This window comes from Rana temporaria, chromosome 6 (assembly GCF_905171775.1).
Source record: "Rana temporaria chromosome 6, aRanTem1.1, whole genome shotgun sequence".
Lineage (NCBI taxonomy): Eukaryota > Metazoa > Chordata > Amphibia > Anura > Ranidae > Rana > Rana temporaria.
This window is the reverse complement of record NC_053494.1, coordinates 15,037,986-15,051,660: the sequence shown is the minus strand read 5'-3', so window position 1 is coordinate 15,051,660 and position 13,675 is coordinate 15,037,986. Positions and strand designations below refer to the sequence as shown.

General features: G+C 39.3%; 1 protein-coding gene across 1 annotated transcript; it reads right to left on the bottom strand.

The window, feature by feature from the left end:
• Window positions 1–10,597: 10,597 nt before the first annotated feature.
• LOC120944368 (olfactory receptor 8D1-like) lies at window positions 10,598–11,533 on the bottom strand. The gene has a single exon (XM_040358422.1). The coding sequence runs from the start codon at window positions 11,531–11,533 to the stop codon at window positions 10,598–10,600; it is 936 nt and encodes a 311-aa protein (XP_040214356.1).
• Between the last annotated feature and the right edge of the window lie 2,142 nt (window positions 11,534–13,675).

The window sequence follows — 13,675 nt, the reverse complement described above, 5'->3', positions numbered from 1 at the left end:
AGGATATGGTCACATCTCTACACAAAAACAAAAATTTTTTTTTTTACAAAGCAGCTGGGTTAAGAAATAAACCATTGGTTATCCATTTGCCCACTGGGCACTTAACCACTTGAGCCCCGGACCATTTTGCTGGTCAATGACCAGGCCACTTTTTGAGATTCGGCACTGCGTCGCTTTAACTGACAATTGCGCAGTCGTGCCAAACAAAATTGGCGTCCTTTTTTCCCACAAATAGAGCTTTCTTTTGGTGGTATTTGATCACCTCTGCGGTTTTAATTTTTTGCGCTATAAACAAAAATAGAGCAACAATTTTGAAAAGAAAATGAATGTTTATTGATTGGTTTGCGCAAAAGTTGTAGCGTCTACAAAATAGGGGGTGTATTTGCATCTGTTACCAAGGTAAGCACACATACGATAATAATTTTAAGAAAATATAAGAATTTTATTACAAAATGTCTGTCTCTAGAAAGTATCCAACAATATATATATATATATATATATATATATATATATATATATATATATATATATATATGTTATCAAATTTAGAAAACTAGTAATTTTTCTTTATAAATGTTGGCCAAATGTTATACTGCTACATATCTTTGGTAAAAATAACCCAAATCAGTGTAAATTATTCGGACTTTGTGAAAGTTATCGAGTCCACAAGCTATGGTGCCAATCATTGAACATTGATCACACCTGATGTACTGATGGCCTATCTAATTTATTGAGGCTATAACAAACAAGGAAAGTACAAATACCCTCCAAATGACCCCTTTTTGAAAAGTAGACATTCCAAGGTGTTTAGTAAGAGGCACTGTAAGTTTTTTCATGTTTTAACTTTTTCCCACAATTCTGTGCAAAATGAAAACAAAAATAATTGTTTTTTTTCCACAAAATTGCCATACTTACAGGTTGCTTCTCTCACATGACACATAATACTTACAACTACACCCCAAAACACATTCTGCTACTCCTCCTGAGTATGGTGATAGCACATGTGAGACTTTTACACAGCCTGGCCACATACAGAGGCCCCAGTCTTAGTCAGTATGGTTCAATATTGAGTTGGCCCACCCTTTGCAGCTATAGCAGCTTCAACTCTTCTTAGAAGAGTTTCATTTCTTTCCAAATTCATATTCTAACAAAGTTCACCGAATGCTCCGGATAACAAAAAATGTGTCCGAATTTCTAAAATTCTAACTTAAAATTGAATTGAATTTTACATTGAATTCCATTCGAATGCAAACTGTAGACATATTTCTGAAATCAAGGACTGTGTGTGTTATAAGAGTACTATTGTGAAATAATGCTGTTTTTTTCAAGCCAAAGGTGATTTAAAGAGAGTCATTGTAATCATTTGATGAAGATTTTTCTTTTTTTTGTGTTCACTTTGCCGGATTTACCAATTTTTTTTTTGGTTTGAAAATGTTCAAATCAATACATTTTGAATCGGTCAAATCGAAAATGTAATTTTTTTTTCGATTCGACCGATTTTTAATTTATCAATTTAAATGTTTTGAATTGAAAAATATCTGTAAATTCTAAGAAAACGAAAAGACATAAAACAAATTCCGAAAAACAATTCCAAATATGAATTCCGAATACGAATTGAACGAATCAACCAAATTTAACGAAACAAAATAACTAGATCAACTAATCTAAGCGAAACAAAACAAATATTTTCACTATGCACATGTCTAATTTGACCTTACTAATAATTAGAAAACGGAATGAACATTCTTAACACAAAGGATTTGGAAAGAAAATTATATTAGTGAATGGTCAGCTTAAGCTGCACAAGAAATGAGATGTCTTTACTACAGAGAGATTTATCTACTTGTTGATAATCAGCACCCTACCAGCACTCTGATTTAATTTTGTTTCAATGGAGTGTATATAAGTGGTCATGTTTTTCAGTAGTAAAGAGATTGTATCCTCTGTTTATCCCGGATATAAATCAGAGTAGGAAATTCCTGCTGCAAATACGGGGCAACTGACAATCCAACAAAGAGCATGCAACCTAATAATCATGCACCTAGCGAGAACATATTATCATAAATGTGACATCTGCAACCTGTGCAACAGTATAGATCTTCTTACAAGTCACCCACTAAGAAAAGATCGTGTTTTATAATCTGCTCAGTGCTAAGAACAAAGAGCAAATCTTCCGGGACAAAACAATTATATCAGCTTTTACTTAAAAAAAATTAATCTGCTCAAAGCCCAGACGATCAAACAAAGAGGTACCTCCAGGGACAAAACTATTACACACATTCATCTTTAATTAAAACTTTTATTAAACTTAAAAAAAAAATGTTCTTCGGTTTTAATTAGTTGTGTACCAGATTAAAGTTGAATATTGTTCTGTATTGTGAATTTTGTGTAAAACATCTAAAACTGATATTTTTTTTTTTTTGTAACGGCAGACCAGTTAGGCTTTGTACACACTGCCCTGACTTACATTGGAGTGGTTTGTATGGCAAGTTTTTGAGAAAAATTTGAAAAGCTTTTAACCTCCCTGGCGGTATGATTATGTCTGGAATTTTGTACCAAAAGCGGTACCATTTTTTGCATGGAAATTTGGCATTTTTGGCCTGTAATTCTTAGGAATAACTCACTTAAATCTGTCCAAACAAGAGTCTAGTAGACATCCCAGGTATGATAAAGTTTGAAACACAAAATCATAAATTATAATAAAATAAATAACTATAAATAATTATAACAAATAATAATGTAATTATAATAAAAATTATTCAATAATGTAATCAAATCAAAAACACTGAAATTTGCTTCTACACCCCAGTAGAAGTCCAATTGCGACGAAACCGGTAGGGTATACAGGTCACATTGCCACCATCTGCTAAAACTCTGTGGATTCCTTCAGCCTTTCACAGGGCATTGAAGCTTTATTTTTTGCTGCATGTTTTTCTGGTTGGATTGTTTTCTCCTTTTTTTTTTTTTGGATTCACTACTGAATTTTATTGCCAATTTTATTCAAAGTGTTGATCTTTGTAGTGACACTAGTTTGATGTTTTTTATTAAATCACAACTTTTTTACACTATGAGGAGCTTTTTCTTTTTTCCTCACATACCTTGGTATGATCAATTATTGGCTGTATCACGATTTTCCAATCACCCTTGGAAACATCCGAACCACCCTGGACTGTGAGTATAATCTCCCACCAGCAACCGTCCTGATGTCACATAGGCTTTGAAATAGTCTTGGAAGGATACCACCGCAAGGATAACCAGAGAGGGCAATCGGCCCATACAAGCATTGGAGACCCACCCATCGTATGATGAGCAGTGGGTCATTGGAATCTGGTAAGAGTATCCATTTACTACCTTCCCTAAAGTGATTGGAATGAGTTGCTGAAGATATTCATCTCCATACGAGTGGAAAGAGTTTATACTTGTATATCACCACTGATAGGGGGACGGACTTTACATCTTTTGTTTCTATGCAGACTGTTACAGAGGAATATAGAGATTCTTCCACATATTAATTTATGTTGATGCTGGGTGTCTGGTTCATATGCCAAATTGGGAGAGTTGCTACCTCCTCTTTTTGCTATCAAACACCTTTTTGATTGCCGGATTGATCTCTATGGACACATAACAACACAGATTGATTTATGTACAATATGGTGTTGGGTTGAATTTGTGTAATGCACTTTGTTCAATTTACAGGTTTATTTAATATTCTCATTTTTATATTTGTGATTGATATTTCACATTTGTGATACTATACATTATCCCACTATCACTGTGTGGATACACGTTGTTTTTTCATTCCTTTCAGGAGTGTCTTACTCCATTTGGGGCATCCCGAGTAGAGCTGAGTTATTGGCGCTACACTTTACATTTTTACATTCTTTCACAAATACATTTTGTGTGTTGGCTGCCTATCCATATTATATTTTAGTTTGCGCAATATTTTTTACACTCACATTAATTACATCTTGTTTTGTTTTTCTTAAAAGACAAAACTTCGGAGGGAGGGGGCTGCGGGAGGGAGGGGGGTGGTTGGGGCTGGGGAATGTTATAGTAGGCACTAGGCAAGTACCTATGTTAGGTAAAGTGTCAATGTTGCGACCATGTTGGTCGCGAGAGTCATGGTGTTGTGCCGTGGCACTCTCTTTTTGAGTGTTTGTCTGTCATGTTGAAAACATTTTAATAAACAGAATTTATAAAAAAAAAAAAAAACTTCAACAACAACATCAAATACGAAGAAGAGAAGAAAAAAAATAAAAATAAACATTTCTAGTTAATTCCTTCTTTTATAAGAAGGGGAGAAGTGTAGGTGGAACTACATATCTTGTCGAAACCTATTTTTTATTATTTATGATCCACCTGTATATGTCTTGATTTTCCTTCGGGTGCCTAACAATTCGGGGAAAAAAAGGAGAACATCCATTCTGTCAGAGGTGGGGAGACTGATCTGTTGTTCCTACTGCTCAGGAACAATGATCTGTCTTCTCCCCCAGGCAGTCCCATCCCCCCACAGTTAGAAACACTCCCTAGGTAACACATTTAACCCCTTGATCGCCTTCTAGTGTTAACTCTTTTCCTGCCAGTGATATTTATACAGTAATCAGTGGCTTTTTTAGCATTGATCGCTGTATAAATGTTAATGGTCCCAAAAAACTCTCCGTCGCAATGTCCCAGTCCCAATAAAAATCACAGATCGCCGTAATTACTAGTACAAAAACATTTATAATAAAAATGCCATAAATATATCCCCTGTTTTGTAGACGCTATAACTTTTGCGCAAATCAATAAATATAAACTTATTGTGATTTTTTTTACCAGAAATATGTAGAAGAATACATATCGGCCTAAACTTAACCTAAAAAAAGTTAAAAGTATTGTTTTTCTTTCAAAATGTTATATATTTTTTTGTTTATAGTGAAAAAAATAAAAACCTCAGAGGTAATCAAAGGCCACCAAGGAAAGCTCTATTTGTGGGGAGAAAAGGATGTCAATTTTTGTACAGAGTCACACGACCGCGCAATTGTCAGTTAAATTGATGCAGTGCCGTATCACACAAAATGAAAGCCCACTGAAGGATGTTGAAAGCCCACTGAAGGATGCTAACTGATTTTTTAACCACCTCAATATCAGGCACCTTCACCCTCTACCTGCCCAGGCCATTTTTCAGATTTCAGCGCTGTGGAACTTTGAATGACAATTGCGTGGTCATACAACACTGTACCCAAATAAAAATGTTAATCATTTTATTTACACAAATAGAGCTTTCTTTCGGTGGTATTTAATCACTGCTGGGTTATTTATTTTTTCCCCAAAGAAAAAAAAAAAAAAAAGGAACATTTTGAAAAAAAAAGTTTTTCTGTCAGTAAATTTTGTAAATACGTAATTTTCTCCTTCACTGATGTGAGCTGATGAGGCGGCACTGATGGGCACTGATGAGGTGGCACTTATGGACATTGATGAGGCAGCACTTATGGGCACTACTGATGTGGCACTGATGAGGAGTCACTATTTTTCCGCACTGATGAGCATTGATGGGCAGCACTAGTGGGCAATTATAGGTGGCACTAGTGGGCACTGATAAGCAGCACTGGTGGGCAATGATAGGCAGCATGAATAGGCGGTACTGATGGGCACTGATGGGCAGCACTGATGGGAATTGATGGGCAGCACTGATGAGCAGGCACTGATGGTCACTAAAAGGCAGCACTGACTGGCATCAGTAATGGGCACTGATTTGTGTCACTGATGGACACTCATGGGCACTGATTGGTGGCACTCATGGGCATTGGTTGGTGGCACTCATGGGCACAGATTGGTGGCACTTCTGGGGTTTTACTGTAAACAGGGCACTGATGATCAGTGCCCTGATTACATGCCCTGTTCTCCCCTGCGAAGAGATGCTCTACTCGCCACATACATGTATGTACATTGCTTAGTTAGTTAGGCCACAATGTGAGAAGTAGGTTTTATATTGGAATAAACATCATAGTATTAAAGTGAAAATAGCCACAACAACTAGTGTAGAAAGACTGGCCAATGCATCTGCAGATGGAAGTGAGCATTGGCTACCCTCTGGAACTGTAAAAAAAAGTCTCACTAGAAACCAACCCTAAATATGGCGGTCTGCTTTCTACTTTTTTAAGGTTTTTCATGTGTATTAATATTTACATTTTTTCTGCATCTTTTCAGTGTCTTTTATTTTCTGCTACAGCATCATTTTCTATCTCTGAAGCACTTTATATTGTATTTGTTTTTTTATTTATTTTGTTTCATTATTGTCAAGGTACTTAAGGCATAGCTGCAGGGTAAACCTATGACCTTAAAGCAGAGTTCCGCCAATTTTTTTTTTAATCAAAAATCAGCAGCTACAAATACTGCTGACTTTTAATATATGGACACTTACCTGTCCAGGGTGTCCGCAATGTCGGCACCCAAAGCCGACCCGTCCCTCGGCTCCGGGTGGAGGTGCCGGCATCTTGAGTAAGGGAATTAGGAAGTGAAGCCTTGTTGTAATCAGGACACTGATGATCAGTGCCTTGATTACATGCCCTGCTCAGATAAGGTACAGGTAAGTGAAGCCTTGTCTTGGCAGGTTACATGGACAGGTGACGTGACAGGTGACGTGGCCAGGTGACGTGGCAGGTGACGTGGCCAGGTGACGTGGCCAGGTGACGTGGCAAGTGGACAATCCACAACTTGTGGCAGGTGATGTGGCAAGTGACACGCTAAATACAAGAACACTGCTGCTCTCTCAGCTGCTGCTACTCACTCTGATCTCACAAAATGGCTTAAATGGTTAATACTGTTTTTTGAGCTTAGGGAGGGTCCTTATGATGTTTCTTAACAAAATGCTTCTAGACGCAAACGCAGTAGTTTGCACCAGTGTCCCGTGTACATGGGGCCTAAGGTGATGTGGAAATCTCCACTAACCCTCAAATCTCCACTAACTCTCAAATATACCCTCTACTAAATGTTGATCTACTCATTATCAAAATTGGGATGCATAGTGTCCAAAGCTGGTAGATTTAACCATTATATATGTACTTTTTTTCACAACATTTAAAGTGGTTAAAACCCTAAAAAAAAGAGCTCCTGTCCCCTTATAGCAGATTACACAGAACAGTGCTTGTGCTGTCTAATCTGTAAAAGACCTGGTTGATCCTGCCAGTTCCTGTGTCCCCCTTAGTGTGATGACCACAGTGATCATGGCTGCTAAGGCCTGATTACCATGGTCAGTTAACGTGCCTGCGTCATCCGCAGCTTTCATCTCTCTAGCCTCCTTCCCTGCCTGTCAGCTCCTGTGTGTGTGTGAGTTGTCTTCCTGCCCCCCTCCTGCTGCTATTAGTGGTAATGTAAACTGTAAATAAATCACTGCCAACCCCTCTCTTTTATGCAGTAATAACACACAAGCCTCTAAATTCCTTTTTTCAGATATCTTCAAGCTGGTCATGTGACTCCTACCCGCTCTCCTCCCCCATCTAAGGGCTACAGTGGGAGGGGCTGAGCGGCCAGAGGGAGCTCTTGGTTCCTCCCACTGTAGCCCGTAGATGGAGTAGGAGACATGTGATCTTCCTAAAGAGATCTGAAAAATGTTATTTAAAGGACTTGTTTTCAGCAAACACTTATTATGCCTCTTACACATGACCGGTTTTCCCGGCAGGAAAACTGCCATGACAGTTTTTCGCCAGGAAAAATGTCAGTGTGTATGCTAAATTGCAGTTTTCCCTGAGGAAAACCGCCAGGAAAAAAGAGAAAATGTTCTCTATTTTACTGCCGGGATTCCCGGTATTTTTTTTCTCTGCAGTTTTCCAATGGTAAACACTGCGAGGCAGTGCCGATGGAGCATACACACAGCCGGGATTCCCAACCAAAGCTCTAATGGCAGTTTTCCTGTCAGGAAACCCGGCCGTGTGTAGGGGGAAAAAGCTACAGAGCAGGTTCTCGGTTTTCCCCTAGGTTTTCCCGGCTGACTTTTTACCGCCGGGAAGACCAATCGTGTGTACAAGGCATAACACTGTGTCTTATTGCTGGATAAAAGAGAGGGGCTGGCAGCGAATTATTTTTAACAGTTACAAACACTTTAAGTTATTAGTGTGGTGTAGCTGCTCCTCAATCCATAGGTATACAGTATTAGGATATATTATTTAGCCCTTCAGCAACATGTGGACTGGGGTTCTCCTTAAACATTCAGTTGTGAATACAATTTGGAAACAATTCTTCTGCTTACCACAACAGTAAAAATGTATTTTATTAACTGCAAAGTAGCCAATTTAAGTAGCCAACAGAGTGGCAACCAGCTTATATCTGCGTTTCAAGGATTGTGTGCATTGTGTAATCAATTACCTACAAAGAGTCCAGTTTTACCAAAGTGACAGCCAGTGTGTCTCACTGTAATAGTCCAGCTGAATAGGACAGCTATTGTCAGTATGGAGTTCTTCCAAACCTTACAGATGGATGTGATCCAGTGAGGTGGAGGTTGGGGTTATTACAGAACCTAACAAGTGGCTTAAATCCAGTGGAGGATTTCATGAGGATCCACAGTTCAGACACCATTCTCTCATGGCCAGTGAGATAGGAGTCTCTGGGAGAACTCTGTGCATGTGCATACTGATAGTTGTAGTTGGGCTTGCCTGCTGTCAATCAATCTACCTGTTTCAAGGAGAAAACATTCCTCTTCCTCGAAAATTGTAGACCCAGGGGCTCCGTGCTTTATATGCATGCTTTATGTGCAATTATATACTGTACTCTCATGCCTAGTACACACGATCAGTTTTTCCGATGGTCAAAAGACCGCCGGGAAAACCAAGGGGAAAACCGAGAACCAGCTTGGTCATTTTTCCCCTGTACACAAGGCCGGTTTTCCCAACAGGAAAACTGCCAGGAGAATTTTGGTCAGGAAAACTGTCCGTGTGTATGCTCCCTAGCAATGTTTCCCCATAGGAAAACTGCGAGAGAAAAAACGCTGCGATTACCTGGCGAGAAAAATAATGCTCTGCTTCTGTCTCCCACAATCACCTTCCTCGAAATCACCCTGTCACATGCTCTTCCAAACAAAACTATAAGCCGCTATGCTTATGCACATTCAGTGGCAGCTGGTGCTCACAATTTTGGGGGGGCCCAAAAAAACAGAAAAATACTGAAACCCCCCCCCCATCAATTGCAGCCTCATTGTGCCCATCAAATGCAGCTACTGTGCCCATCAAATGCAGCCACTTGTGCCCGTCAAATACAGCCACTTGTGCCTGTCATATGCAACCACTTGTACCCATTTAATGCTGCCAGTTGTGCCCATCAAATGCCGCCACTGTGGCCCCTGCCCGCTCGCTGTCTGCTCGGCACCTACCCCATCTTAGTGGCGGGTCAGGCAGCGGGTGATGGCCGCGAGCTGTGGGATGGCTCCTGTGTCCTCCATGCTTCCCCCTCCTCTGTTGTTCCATTTTGATAGGCGTCCAATCGGAGCGCCTCTGCCTTCAGCCAATCAGGTAACGGGTATTAGACCCGCACTACCTGATTGGCGGAGAGGCGGTTTAGTGTTAGAAAAGCAAATATTAATTTGCTTTTCTAACACATTTGGGTGGACTACAAGCGCCATGCTCTCGCAGTCCACCTTTTTTGAAGCCCAGTAGATCCTGTGACTCTAATCAGGTGCTTCAAAAAAACACCAGAGCCGATGTAATTCAGGCGCCCGGTGTCCAAAAAAGAGAAAGACGCCTGAATAGGGGGTGGCAGCGGTGGCCATGGATAGGTTAATGCAATGCATGAATATATCTATTAATCATAGAGGGGGTGGTTGGAGAGAGGTGGCGACTCCCGTGCGGCCTTAATGGAAGGGCCGCCCCTGTGCACAATATACAGGCATATCCACACCTTTCTGGGTTTTTTGACTTCAGAGAGTAGGGGGATTTAAGTAGAGCAGACCTGCCATTTTCATAGAAGGTCTTCTTAAAAAAAAGGCTTCTGAGAGAACAATTGCAACCAACAACATAAAGATAATATCACTGTAGTGCATGTGAATAGGGAAGAATAAAAAAGATAAAAAATGTAAAAACTAAATAGTGTTCTGCTTCTGACAGGACATTCAGAATTTACTTACTTAACAGACCTGTCAGTATGTCAGTACCTTCATACCCTACACTAATCGCTCTCAAAGCATCTTATCCGCAGCACTCCCCTTGTTTTCCCTATCACAGCCAAATCACATTCTCATCATACATGCTGTGAATTTACCCTTTTATAGTGAGGGGGTGGCCTATCTGAAACCCCTGTTTTTGGTTCTTCTGAATCAAATGACCTAACCCCAAAGTCCAGGCAGTCTATTATGGTTACAAAGAATTTGGTCTGGTGAGTTCCTATAGCAGGGATAAGCAATTAGCGGACCTCCAGATGTTGCCAAACTACAAGTCCCATCATGCCTCTGCCTCTGGGTGTCATGCTTGATGCTGTCAGAGTCTCACTATGCCTCATGGGACTTGTAGTTTGGCAACAGCTGGAGGTCCGCTAATTGCATATCCCTGTCCTATAGTATTTGAGGTCCTGAGGTCCTGAGGTCCTTGAACGCTGACAATGCAGAATGTGATACAAGTACTACTTGTAAGTGTTACAACATTAATTTCCACAAGGAACTCTTCACTTCATTATTTCGTAGACTGTATATGAGAGGGTTCAACATGGGGACCACTATGGTGTAGAACATGGTTAAAATCTGTTCAAGTAGGTCATAGCGGTCTGATGGTGGTGTCAAGTATACGGATAACACAGATCCATAATAGATGGCCATAACAATGAGGTGGGATGAGCAAGTAGAGAAGGCTTTACTTCGGCCATCCTTAGATTTTATGCGTTGTATGACCCTGATAATTTTAACATAGGACATCAAGTTGCACATAACTGGGCAGAACCCAAATGATAAACACTCTGCATACAAGACAATATAAAACATTTCAGTACCACCACATGACTTGTTGACGAGAGCTTTAGCATCACAGAAGATCTGGTGTATAGTAACAGAAGAACAGAAAATTATTTTTAAGATTGAACTTGTAAAAAAAGATGAATTTACGCTCCCACCAATCCAGATGACTATTATTAGTAGTATGCAAATTTTCTTCTTAAGTATACGATGATAGTGTAAAGGGTGACAAATTGCGACATATCGGTCATACGCCATTATAAATAGAATGTTTACCTCAACACTGGCTGCTAGCAACATAAAATATATTTGGATAAAGCATTGTGTAAATGGCACTGAATTATTTCCAGATAGTAAGATGTAGAGGAGTTTTGGAATGATAACAGTTGTATAACATATATCAACAACAGACAAGTTACAAAGAAATAAATACATTGGGGTGTGCAAATGGGGGTTCAAACATATCACTGCAATGATAACTGTGTTCACCAGCAGTCCAAATGAATAAATGAAGGAAAAGTAGACAGTGCTGAAGATGAGCAATTTGTTATCGGTTTTCATAAAAAATGGCAAAATGTGAACATCTAGAGGAGATGTTGTGTTTTCCATATGAAATGGGCACATTTCTACACAAAAAATTGTTATTTTTTATTTTTTTCACAAAGCAACAGAGGTAAAAAAAGTAGATATTGATTTTACACACCTGCGCTGTTATATGTGAAACAATAAAATAGCTCTAACAAAATAGATACACTGTGGGGTTGATTTACGAAAACTGGAGAGTGCAAAATCTGGTGCAGCTCTGCATAGAAACCAATCAGCTTCCAGTTTTTATTGTCAAAGCTTAATTGAACAACCTGAAGTTAGCAGCTGATTGGCTACCATGCACAGCTGCAGCTCTAATAAATTGTTATACCTTTTGAACTAAATATGCTAAGTTAGGCACTGCCTAATCTGTTGAATATTATGCATATAGCAATACCAATGTGCAAATATGAACAGTAAAAATCAGCAAATGACATTAGAAACAAAACATTTAAAGTAAAAACATAAAATATATATTACTTTTTTTTATATTCTATATATATATATATATATATATATATATATATATATATATATATATATATATATGTATATATTATTTTTTTAATTTTCCTTGTGCTTCTTAATTCATTGAAATGTGGCAAAGGACCGTGCAGTCTTCTAACAGTGCCAAGTGCTATCCTTTTGAATATGGTGCAAATATTGTGCTTCCCTTCAGTGCTCCCACTTGCTCACCAGAAAGTATGGACTCTTATGCCCTGTACACACCATCGGTTCATCCGATGAAAATAGTCTGATGGATTTTTTCATCAGATATCCGATTAAGCTGACTTTCATCAGTCGTGTCTACACACCATCAGTTAAAAAAACGATCGTGTCAGAACGCGGTGATGTAAAACACAACGACGTGCTGAGAAAAATGAAGTTCAATGCTTCCGAGCATGCGTCGACTTGATTCTGAGCATGAATGGATTTTTAACCGATGGACATACCCACAGACGATCGTTTTTTTCTATCGTTTTTTTTTAACCATCAGATAATTTTAAAACAAGTTCCTCGTTTTTTCACTGATGGATAAAAAACCGATGGGGCCCACACACGATCGGTTCATCTGATGAAAACGGTCCGTTTTCATCAGACGAACTGATCGTGTGTACGCGGCATTAGATTTAGATAAGAGTCAGATGCGCTGTATAGTAATTCTGGTTGTGCTGGAGCTTGTAGTCCTCCTCAGTGTCCTATGTCCCACAACAGTGTACCATACCGAAGTTGATTCATGTCCTAATGCATGTATATAAGAGATTGTATAGGAAATCCACATAACAACATAATTCCATTTATTATATAAACAAAAATTAAGATCAGTTACACTTACATGTACATAGAAAGTCATGGTTGTATGTTCCAGTATTACATTTACCTTATATGTTTTGTAATAAGCTTTAATAAAACCTTTGATTGAGAAAAAATATATATATGCTGAATATAATATATATTGTAAGTTATATATACTGTAAGTTAGAGCAGCAGATCCTGTATTCACAAAGAAGTTGCGCTCTAACTTACGGCGGCGTAGTGTAACTGGGCCAGCGTAAGCCTGCCTAATTCAAAATAGGCTGGTTGGGGGCGTGTTCTATGCTAAATACTGTTGACCCCACGTATTTGACGTTTCTAACGAACGGCGCATGCGCCGTTCGTGAAAGTATCCCAGTGCGCATGCTCCAAATCACGGCGCAAATAGTCAATGCTTTCGACGTGAACGTAACTTACGCCCAGCCCCATTCACGGACGACTTACGCAAACGACGTAAATGACGGAAAATTCGACGCTGTCCCGACGTCCATACTTAACATTGCCTGCGCCTCATATAGCAGGGGTAACTTTACGCCGGTCCGACGCCTTACGTAAACGACGTATATAGATACGCCGGGCGCAACTACGTTCGTGAATCGGCGTATCTAGCTCATTACCATATTCGACACGTAAATCTACGGAAGCGCCACCTAGCGGCCAGCGTAAATATGCAACTAAGATACAACGGCATAAGAGACTTACGTCAGTCGTATCTTAGCCAAATTTCAGCGTATCTTGCTTTCTGAATACAGAAAAAAGATACGCCGGCGCATCCTAGAACTTACGCGGCGTATCAATAGATTCGCCAACGTAAATTCTTACTGAATCTAGCCCATAGTATATACAACAAACATTTTAACAATTTCC